Below are 12,141 nucleotides of genomic sequence, written 5' to 3'. Positions count from 1 at the left end.
AAAATGAATAAAAACCTCATTTTATATGCGAGTAAATACGGTATATTAATTTTAAAGCTATATTAAAAATTTTAATTATTTAATTTAATAGAATGGCAGAAGAAAAAAATGATTCAGGAGACCAGAAAACTCATACAGCAAGTAGTCAAAGTGATCAAGGACATGATCTGGAATCTTCTAGTAGTTCTGTAAAAGGAAGAGGAAGCATACGAGGAAGATTAGCTCTTGCACGTGTGAGATTACTGGATAACACAGATTATGAATGTGAAATTGATGTGAGTTGATATTTTCTTGAAATTTTAGTAATTTTAATTAGCATAATTTCTTGTGTAAAACCCACATCTCTGTGCATTTTCAAATGAGTGTTGAAAACATGACTTCAGTATGCAGAGATACAGAATATGTCAAATAGTGTAAACAAGTTTTGTATTTGTATTCTTTACAATATTTTTTAAAAAAAGTGTAAACAAGGTTTGGGTGAAATTAAAGCAGTCCCAGAAAACTTGCAGTAGAAAAAATAATATCATGATAATATGCGTAGAAACGTTGCAATAAAACTGAGTAGCATCTTGGTGCACTCAATTTTATTGCAACACTTTTGTGCATGTTATGCTAAACCTGTAGCAGAGTTGCCAACCATCATTGTTTAAAGCTGACCAAAAGCAGTTTTCATTCTTTGTCAGCAGCATTGCATTACAGTAGAGAGTTGAAAATCGGAATCAATTGGGGACTGGGGTTGTTCAGATTAGTGATTTGTTCCGATTACCGATTATGTACGAAAAAATATATTAACCTGTTCAATGTTCAAATTTTTCTCCGTTGCATGTCGCTTCGTGTTGAATTTTTCTCCGTTACGTGTCGCTTGTGTTGAATTTTCGTCGATTTTAAGCCTAACGAAAATTTTTATAATAATAATCGAGGCTATCGTATCGTTAAAAATTATTTCTTCATTTTGTACAAACAAAATAAATATATTGAAGAATATAAAAACATAAAAATTATACTTTAGAAGTAAATCTAGTATCAAAAACGTTCGATTCAGCACAACACAGTCCGACTGAAAATCGTTCCGATTACCGGGGTTCCGATTAACGACTCTCTACTGTATTTCCAACACAGTAGTTTTTAAAAAGTTAAAATGGTCAAATTTTACAAAGCACTAAATTTGCTTTAAATTTGTTTAAAAGACATTGATTTAACACATCTGGACTGTCAACATTTTTTACACCAGTATCACAAAATAGCACTAAATCTAGTGCAAAAAGTGCTTAGTTGGCAACATTAACTATATTGTGTGCCTTCACAAAGCTATTTTGTCAGTGAGTACCTTTTGTACTTTGAATACAGGAACTAATAGACAGAACATAGTGACATCATCCTGATTGGCATGCAGGAGCAAAATAAAAAAAAAATAGTTAATTTTGCATATTGTAGGGATTGTACAATATTATGTCCAATAAATATATGTATTAATTGTTATTTTGTAAAAGCTGGTGTTTTTTTTCTTTCTGAAATCAGCATTTTTCTCCAAACTGTACAGTACTTTCATTTCCTGAAGGTTGGCAACTTGCTGTAGATATTAATCAGGAAAATTTACCAAAATGCAAGGAAACTGCATGTTTTAATAGTGAAATTGAAATGTTGTTTACTTTGTTCAATCATTTGTTACATTGTTGCCTACTTAAACAGTTATGTGCTTGCAGTAAGGATGAATTGATCTCTTATTATTGTTAATTGTCTACTTGGACTTTACTTATTAATAGGACTTTATGAATTGATCTCATTTACCAAACCATGGTTTTGATTTTTAGAAAAAACTGAAATTGAAACAGCTTTGAAAAGAACAAAAAAAAAAGGAAGTCTGTTTTTATTTTCAGTCCTTTTCACACTATTTAATGGGTAAAATTTTGTTTGCTTTAATTAAAATGAAATGATCATTATGAAAAATTTGTAAATTAATAGTGTGTTTAAAAATCTTTTATGAATTGTCTTGATTAAATAATTAAATAGAAGTTTTAATATTGTCTTATAAACATCATTTTAATAAATGACACACACAAAATATACTACAACAGACCCAGATAAAACAATTCATCACAATAGACATGACATCACTTTCATTGACAAATGCAATAAGATCACTTACATAATAGATATCTCTGTTCCAAACACTCATAACATAAAAATGCATACACTGAAAAAATCAACAAGTATACACCACTCGCTCAAGAAATAAGGCAGCTGTGGAGGATGGATAAGGTATTTATTGTACCTGTTGTCCTCTCTTCTACTGGTGTTATATCACGTACACTACATAAAAGTCTAGAAACATTAAATCTTAATAAAAAACATATACATGGCACTACAGAAAGCTGCAATATTGAACACATGTTACATTATTAGGAAGTTTCTAGATGTTGACACATACTTATAACACAGAAGTTCAATGTAACACTTGTTTGGGTACCTATGCCTTGACTTTAATCTGGCATAGCACTTGACACCAGTATCAGCTGAGCATGACATTTGCAACATAATGATAATGTAAAAAATGAGTCAAATACTCAAAGTTTATCTTTTTGCAAAACATTGGTGAATTTCTTAAATAATTTTTCATAATAAAAAATTTACAACTATTGTTACTGTAAAGAATTTTGCATTTTTGATGTCAAAAAGTCCATTAATTAGTGTTACATGCTAAAAATTGGTCATTTGTGGCATTGGTGGTGACTTACATTGGTTAACAGAAATAAAATTAATTACATCAATAATTCTGTTTCCTTATGAGGATGTGCTTAAATTAAATTATTCTTTTAATTTAAAACATTTTTACTGTTAATTTATCAGTTTAGTGTTGTGTGGCAAATTATATAGTAGGCCTATTTAATTATTTGTATGATTTAATTTAAATTTTCCAAACCCTATAGTAATAATTATTAATTAGTTCATAAATTGTTTTATTTTGTATGATAATGTGCAAAAATTTTTTGGAAATTTTTGGTTCTGGAAATATTTTGCATTGCTGCCAATATGTAGTTTGGAAGTTATTAGCTCAAATATTCAATTTTTTTCTATCATTTATTTTGTTTTATGTTAAAGTTCATTAAAGATATAATTATAAAATAAGTGAAATAGAATAAACAGAGTATTTGGGATATACTGCCTAAAATACAAACTGGCTGGCCAAACAACAACACTTTTTTATTACATTTTTTTCATTTCTGTTTTATTTATCAATAACAAAATAATAATTTTGAAAAATTAAATAAAAAATTTTAATGTTGATAAAATCAAATAACACATAGGTTCAAGAGTTGATTGCTTAGCTCTCATAATCAAGGGTCTTTCAGATATACTCAGTTGTCTGGAAACTGCTATGAGTGAACAGAGATCTGACAGATAACAACCCATAATCTCTCACTTGTTGGTTTTCATTGAAATTTTCCTAGTAGCAGCATATTGGAGGTAGAAGTTGTTACTCTTGCAAAGAAAATTAAAAATAAAATGAAGGACAATATGGGTGGATCCATTACTCTGTGAAAAATTCCTAAAAGGATTCCTCTGTCCAGGCATCTTGTTTCTTAATTTTATTGTTGTATTAATTAGCTTCTGGATCCCAAATAGCATGTTTGTCATTAAATAACTTTCATCTTCTAAATAATTCTTTGAGAATTATTATATAATTCAGAGGAGGAGGAGGAATTACCAGAAATTTATCATCTTTCAAAATACAAGTTCAAATAGGAGTCTTATAATAGAATTGTGTGCTAGTTATCACAATGGCAGATGAAAATATCCTTGCACCACAAATTTATTCATGTGTTTTACAGACTGTTTTGATAAGTGTTGTAAAAACACACGTGGTGAAAAAGAGTCCGACAAGGGGATAGGAGAAAATTAAACTACTTTATTTTTTTTTCACCCGCGTTTGTTAATTTATACAGGATTATCGTTTGTATTCCGACACTCCTTGGACAAAGGTCATAAATTTTTGACACTCGGGCAGAATTGTTATTCTAAAATCTCGCGACAAAAGAATTGAGATACACAACGTGACACAAAAGGAACGCGAAAAAAGAAACTTATAACTAATTACTTAACTACTTATACTAGAGAAGGAAAAAGAAGGTGTAGGTAATAGGATAGAACCAGACAAGAACGGGTATCCAAACTTAGCTAGTGAACTCGTGGTAGTGGCTATAACTCAGGCCTTCTTGGACGATACAAAATTCGATGACTGTAGAGTTCGAATTTTCTCCTTCCTTTGTGTTTCCTTCGATAAACTTCCAGAAGGGCTTTTGTATTAGAATACTAGAGTTCCTCTCTAGATTTTGCTACGTTCGGCTTGCTGCCTCCTTCGTTCTCCCGTTGGTGCGAAATTGACTTGGAGACCTCACCAAACACGTTTTTACAACTCAATGTCTCAGCCAAAAATGTCCAGTCTATCTCCCTTTTAGCCCCTCCAGGCTATCCGTTTCTTTTGTCTTATAACCAGTTCGTCACCACCCGCAGAGAGAGGTTTCCAGAAGAAGGGGAACAAGGAAACAAAGGGTAGAGGAATAAAGGGAAATGAGAAATAAGGTGTGTTTCAAATTTATACGGACACGAAAAAATTAAAGTGAAACACAAATTTGCTGCATTAAGTGACAAATGTTTTATTAAAAATAATATGGATTTACATGTTTCTACACTGCAAAAGAAGAATTTTAATCAAACATTAACATTTTGTCACTGAAAATAATGTTTATGAAACTCTTATACAAAAAAACTGTTACATATTTATCCGGACAGGTTTCAAATTGCAAAGTTTTCTTACAATTTAATGGCCAATGTAACCACCATTTAACTTAATTACATTGAATACTCGATTAGGCATTGTTTCAATTAGATTCTGAAGGAATTCAATCTTAAGTTTATCCCAAGCATCTGAAATTGCTGCCTTCAAATCATGAATTGTGGAAAACTGCTTTGCATTGGCATAAACTGTACGAACCATCATCCCCCAAAGATTTTCCATCGGATTCAGGTCAGGGCTTCTAGCAGGCCATGTCATCAGATTACTATTTTTGCGTTTAAACCACATTTTTGTTGATTTACAGGCATGCACAGGGGCATTGTCTTGTTGAAAGATCCAATTTGGTCCACAAATATTTGGTCCAGCTTCCAATAAATGATCTTCAAGCATGCCTTGATACTTCTTTGAATTCATTCTTTGAGTTATAAATGCTAAATCTGTGGTTCCGTTGAATCCAAACGCACCCCACACCATTATTGATCCCCCACCCATTTGGCGGTTTGAAAAAATTTGTTTTTCGGTTCTTAAATCGTGCCAATAATAATTTCAACCGTCTGGACCATCTAAGTTGAATTTTTTTTCATCACTGAACAAAACTTCAATCCATTCTTCGGACCATGTCATGTGTTTTTGTGCCCAATCAAGTCTGTCACTTTTGTGCTTTAATGAAAGTGGTGGCATTACGGCTTTTTTTCTGAATTTTAACATTGGAGATGTATTTAAAACTCTCCACACTGTTGTGCTGCTACAAGGCAAGTCTAATTCTTTTTTTATTTTTCTTACTGATGTTTGTTTTGTGGAGCAAACCTTGATGATTTGTCTACAATCTCGAGGAGTAAGCTTGGGTTTTGGACCTGTCTTGAATTTTGGTACATCCTTGCCACGTCTTTTTGATAAATAATCACCAACAGTTGATTTTGGACGATTTATATATGCTGCAATTTCTCTTATTGACTTGCCTTGTGATTTATAGGCATCAATCTTCCCTTTTTCATAATCAGATAAATTCTTTGTTGTACCCATTTTAGAACGTTGAACAACATAAAGAATTTGTATTACAATTAGATATGTAAGCTAATTTGCATATTTAAATGCTTGAAACTAAACAATATTCTGTTTAAGTCATAAAATGAGTGCCTGTCCGGATAAATATGTAACAGTTTTTTTGTATAAGAGTTTCATAAACATTATTTTCAGTGACAAAATGTTAATGTTTGATTAAAATTCTTCTTTTGCAGTGTAGAAACATGTAAATTCATATTATTTTTAATAAAACATTTGTCACTTAATGCAGCAAATTTGTGTTTCACTTTAATTTTTTCGTGTCCGTATAAATTTGAAACACACCTTATATATATATATATATACACAAATAAAATATACAAAAAAGGTATGGCGTAAGACCACATAAGTTTAGATAAAGGAGAAAGTGTTGGATGAGTTCATAATTACATTAAAATTAGCAGATAGTCTACTAGGTTGCATAACCCATTCCTGTTTCCAAATTGATTTTTAAACAGATAGCCCACAGGTTGTTTGCAGGAAATTTTGGTATAAAATATCATCATCAAACAAAACTAGTAACGGAGCCAAATTTCTTCTGAACTTTCATTAAAATTGGACTCCTTTACTAAAATAGCATTATTGTTTTGTAATAAGCCAAATAACCAGTGGATTACATTGGGCTACTTTTCCTATAATTATATTTAATTAATTTCTAAATAATTTGTCACTAATTATAATTGTTAAATATAACAAGAGATAGTTCCTAATGCCTCCCTCTAGTGACAAATTATTTAGAAATTAATTAAATATAATCGTGGAAAAGTAGCCCAATGTAATCTGGTGGTTATTTGGCTTATTACAAATTATCAGGTTTTGTGATGTTTGTATATGTATTATTGTTTTGTCTGATATTAGAAAAATGGATTTGAAAATATTAAAGAATGAACTATGGTTAGCTAGATGTAGAAGTATATAATAAAAATTATTATTATATATATCATCATCATTAGATTTAATAATAATTCACATTCAAAGTGAAAAAGTAAAAAATGAATTGTCAAAATGAAAACTTCAAAAATTTTAAGTTATATAAAAAAAATTCATAGAATAAGCCATATGGAAATTAATATTATGAAAAATTATATATTTTTTTATAAGATTTGATTTTTTTAAATGGTTCTGTGATGTATTTATATGTACAAAATATCCAAAAAAAACACAAGTTAATTAATAGATTTTAGCTTTTTATATGAATTGTTTTTTAAATTGCATTTATTGTTTGATTTAGTGTTGTGAGTCAGAGTATGATATTAGTTTTTGATTTTTTTCAAAAATACTATTGGACACAAATATTCAGTCCTTTTCTTGTTTCTCTTTCTGAAGTGAAATATAATAATGCTATATTCACACAATCTTACCAATTAGGCAGAATGATCATTACTGTAAAATGGGGTGAATAGAAACAAAACTTTAAGAAAATTTTGTACATGTCTGACAAAGGAACTAGGGTGTACTATAGATTATCACCTATGGAATTTTGGGTCTTTGAGTATATATTTGAACTCGGAACCAAGACGAGTTCAACGGTACCTTACTTTTGGGCTGAAGGCAAAAAATAATAAAGTTATCATACTGTTTTTGGCAATCGTATGATGATTGGGAGTCGCATCGCTCTCTCCACTAAGCTTATTGCATGTTTAATAGGCAGTCCAGCAAGTCGGCCATATATACCTTCAACAGAGGCAGATGTTGATCCATGAGCACACTGATCGTCTGCAGTTTGAGTTAAGTCCTTTTCGCACATCCTCGCTCGTTGACCTCGGAGGCTATGGCCCCTCAGTCTCACTACCGCTCGCGGTCGGCTAGGACTACGAGCCGACCGCACTGTCGCAATTGGGAGTTGCAATGCTTGAACAAAAGAAAAAAAGGAACTGGCGTTTGACTGTTAGTGCTCCCAACGGACTTCCCCCGGGGGGGAGCCGCCGGCAGGCCGCCGATTGTTTAACGTCACTAGTTATTGATTCATGGTAGTTCTTGAACAAAAGAAAAAAAAGGAAGTGGCGTTCGACTGTTTGTGCAATTTCTTGCCTTTCAGAGTGCTTTTTTAAAATTTGTTTGCAGACATTATTGCGAAATGGCAGCACTAGCAACTACAGTGTCGTCTGTATGAAAGCATTAAAAAAGTACGATAACTTAAAAACTATGATAACTTTCTTATTTTTCGTTTCCGGTCCAAAAGAAGGGTATCGTTGAACTCATCTCGGTTCCCTCAGTTCAGATATATACTCACGTCAGTCCCGAAATTCCATAGGTGGTAATCTATAGTATTTCCAGGAACTAACCAACAAATCAGAAGTTTCTCTTGTCTATATCTCTTTGGACATTATTTTTCAAAGTATGGACATTGTTTTGTTAGGCTGGCAACATTGTTCTTGATGCCAGGCCTGTTTGCATGTTACAATTGTTGCATACATGCTTTTAATGTTTGACAAAAGTTGTTGGTAAGTGTGATATTATAAGACTTTCTTTATTAAAAAATTGTATTAGGATATTGCCGCGACTCACTTCTCCCACCGTGGCATTCCTGGTCCAGTGGTCAGCATGGTCGCCTATCAAACGGGAGGTTTCCGGTTCAAGCCCCCTTGCTGTGATTCTTTTTTGGGGTATACGTTCGCCCGGGCTCAGAACAAATGTAAATCCGTATCATTTACATATGGAAACCCCTGTCCTCACGCGGATATAAGCACGAGCGCTCAGGTTGAGCAGAGTTATTTTCATCTGGCAGTGGTTGTACGTTTATCGAAGTGAATAAACACCTCTTTGAAATCCTCACGTCTGATTATCATTCGTCTACGCGACAGTATTGTCCTAGTATCATTTCATTAAATTTTCATTGAGATCAGTCATATTTTGAATTTTTTTTTATCACTGATCTCTTCTTGCAATGTTTTTGATTTTGTGGGAAGAATAGAAACACAACAAAACTGGCTGTTTCTATTCATCCCAAGCAACTTTTTTCAATACTAGTGGTTTAAAATTTGAAGATGTCTAAGACCTAGCTTTGAAATACCTAAATAGATCTATTTATATGCTTGCAATGTAAAAATGTCAAAGAAACAACTCTTGCATCCAGAGTTTGTAAAATATTAAACAATTTTATCCATATATTTTGTATCAGCTGGATAGATTATAATAAAAAAAAACTTTTAAAAAATCCAACAATGAAATTTAATAAATAATAATGTTTTTGATCAATTTAACTGATCTTCAGTTAAATTGGAATATGAAAATAGAACATAAATACAAAAATATAAATGGGCAGTCCCACGTCAGCAATACTTTGTGAACTGGTGGTGCGACAATTAGAAAACAAGAATCTACTCAAATTCCAACACCTCATTATCTTATGTGCTAGATATGTTGATGATATCTTCATCTTGTGGCAGAGAAAACCAAACTTGCAGCATTTTTTAAAAGTGATCAATGATAACCCCTATGGATTACTCCTACAATTAGACCAGGAGAGTGAAACAATTGTAAACTTTTTGGACATCTTACAAATATGGCAAAATTTGAACCAAGGTATACAGGAAATTATGTTTTCAACCTATTTTAATTCCACATAACTCTGTAGATCCTCTCCACATCAAATTGGCAGCCTTTAGATTCTTGATAAGAAGGGCATATACATATTGTACCAGCATATGGGACACCATAACAGAGCTGAATTACATCTTAAAGATTGCAGAACAATAGAGTTATCCAATAAAAATGATTCAGAAGTTGATTGCAACCTTTCAAACATCAAAACATCAGCATACGTCAGTAGACCAGAAACGAAAAGTGGTTTTAAATTATATTTCATCTTTAAGAAGAATACATAGGAAAGCGGCCAGAACTAATAATGTTGAGGTTGTATATCGACACAACCCAATAATATTCAGAAGTTTAAATAACGATAAGAAACCGTATAACCGTAATTTGACCGCAAAGATTTACTCCATCCCATTAAACAACCAAAGTTTCAAATCAAAACTGGTCTATATGGGTGCCACTATGTGTAATTTACATCATCTCAAATAACATAAATACATAATTGATAAAAATCGCTGCACATTTTCTAATTCCATAATTAACATTTTATGTTGTTGTACATGCATACATACTTAATATTTTATGGTGTTAAAATTTTTTTGAGTAAGGTCTTTTCTATATTTAATTTCAGTAAAATCTGTGAAAATAGAATTGCATGGGAACTATAAACTTTCTGTCTTAAACAGGTTTTTCATTTTTTCCAACTTAGGCAGGCTTGAACAAGAAAATGGTCACTTCAAAATCTTAACATATTTTTTTTTCAAGTTTCAATGTATACATAGTGTTAGCAATATTTCTTGAAATTATCTTATAATAAAAGGAAAAGGCCAGATAAAATATACATTCATATATACAGTCTCAACTGAAAAAAAGAAGAGTGCATACCAAATGTGTTTTAAGGGAAACTTCTTTGTGTTTTCTCATGGAAAATATGGACTTTTAAATGCCATCTTGTATGGTTTACTTGCTCAAATTTTAGCTTCATACTTTTGAGCCCTATCTGCATTTGTATTACAAAGAGATTTTCTAGCTTTGATATCCTGACTTTTGCTGAAATTGTAATATACCCTCTCCACTAATCTAAGGTAGCATAACTTGTGCTAATGAACAGTAATTTAAGATAAATTATTGTTTAAACTTTTCCATATCTGTTATATATCAAGTTCTATAAATGAATTGTAACAATAAAATGGAGAAAACACTGAGATCGGCATTATAACTCTGATCTCAGTGTTTTCTCCATTTTTTTTATACAGTACAGTCAAACCTGTTTTTGTGCGGGGAATAGGGACCGCATAAAAGAAAATGCATTAAAAAAAAATCGCGCGAAACTTCACGAGTGGCTATAAAAAATAGTTTTCGCAACACAATTAAAAAAATATTTTTTTTTATGTGGTGAATAGGGACCGCATAAAAAAAGTCTCACGTAGAAAATAACTCGAAACCGTACGAAATAACTAGGAATTGCTTTTTTAACTCCTTGGGCTTTTTTCTGCAACACCTAATGGGGAAAAAAATCCTCTAAGAATTTTAATTTTTATATTAATTAATTATTTCCACTTAAATACCAATCTAACATTAAAAAGTTAAAAATAATTGTTAAATAATGATTTTATTTGATAAATATAGCTGCAGGAAGTGTTATTTCATTTAACAAGGCTTGAAATTTCACACCTGCAGTCTAAAGCTGGAGGGGAGCTAACTTACTGCATCTGTTCAAATATAACATAATATTTATGGTTTTTATGCTATTAAAATAAGAGGGGATCGAAATAAACGTATGAGAAAAAAATTTTACTGAATAAAAAATGAAAAAACCTGCTGATGTCATAGAAAACAACCAATAGAGTTTTTAAAAATTTTACAGGAGTCAATTATGTTCCAATTTGATTGAAATTTTCATATACCGCACAAAAAAAAATTGCACAAAACAAATTGCACAAAAAAAATCGCACAGAAAAAGACCGCACAAAAACAGGTTTGACTGTATTTGGTGTGAAAATCATCCCATTGATCATGAATTGTAACAAGCAGGCATAGACCAGTAAGTAAAGCACCAGGTTAAAAATCTTAATGTTGCAGGTTTATCTTGTTTTTTCCAACTTTTTTCCAATTTTTTCTGAAGTGTGCAATCCAGTGAACTATTAGAAAATATATTTGGCCCAAAAACACTATTTTTAATTATTAAAATAATTTGCATATTCTTACACCAGCAACTGTGAATGGTAAATCAATGCCAAAACTAACCAAAAAAATCAATACTTTTTCTGCAGTTGTTTAAAGATATGCAAATGATTTTAATAATTACAAGATAGTATTTCAGAAATTTTTAAAAAAATATTTACAACAAAATTTGAAAAATATGAATAATATGTAGAATACTAATTTTACATACACATACATACCATACATAGATTTTAAATAAAAAATAACAAGTATAAAAATAGAATTGTTTTCAGTTTAAATATAATGACAGTACATGACATCTTTTCTGCTAGTATTATTAGTTTTATCTTTGATCAGTCTTTTAGTTAAAACAATATATCTTAAATAAACAACAACATTACAACCCGATACATTATAAACTACAAGCCAACCAATGTTGTATGTTATTGGGCTAGATAACATTGGCTTGTACAATATATCTTGCATTTTTTAATGGAAAAATGCCAACAATCCTTTATTTTGTAAACAATTTTCTGTAATTTATTTTAAAATAAAGAATGCAAAATTCATTTTAAAATGTT

The 12,141-nt window shown here is 31.1% G+C and overlaps 1 protein-coding gene across 2 annotated transcripts in view; it reads left to right on the top strand.

Moving 5' to 3' along the window:
* The window catches only part of cora (coracle), a 97,080-nt gene that overhangs the window by 15,369 nt on the left and 69,570 nt on the right, over nt 1-12,141 (top strand). For both annotated transcript variants that reach the window (XM_067287907.1, XM_067287906.1), the window contains exon 2: nt 92-275. In XM_067287907.1, the coding sequence (XP_067144008.1) occupies nt 93-275 (183 nt within the window). In that variant the 5' untranslated portion in view covers nt 92. The remainder of the gene's footprint in view (nt 1-91; nt 276-12,141) is intronic.

The sequence above is a fragment of the Centruroides vittatus genome, unplaced genomic scaffold (assembly GCF_030686945.1).
Source record: "Centruroides vittatus isolate TY-2023 unplaced genomic scaffold, ASM3068694v2 scaffold_752, whole genome shotgun sequence".
Taxonomy (NCBI): Eukaryota; Metazoa; Arthropoda; class Arachnida; order Scorpiones; family Buthidae; genus Centruroides; species Centruroides vittatus.
This window is presented reverse-complemented; position numbering and strand designations above follow the sequence as displayed.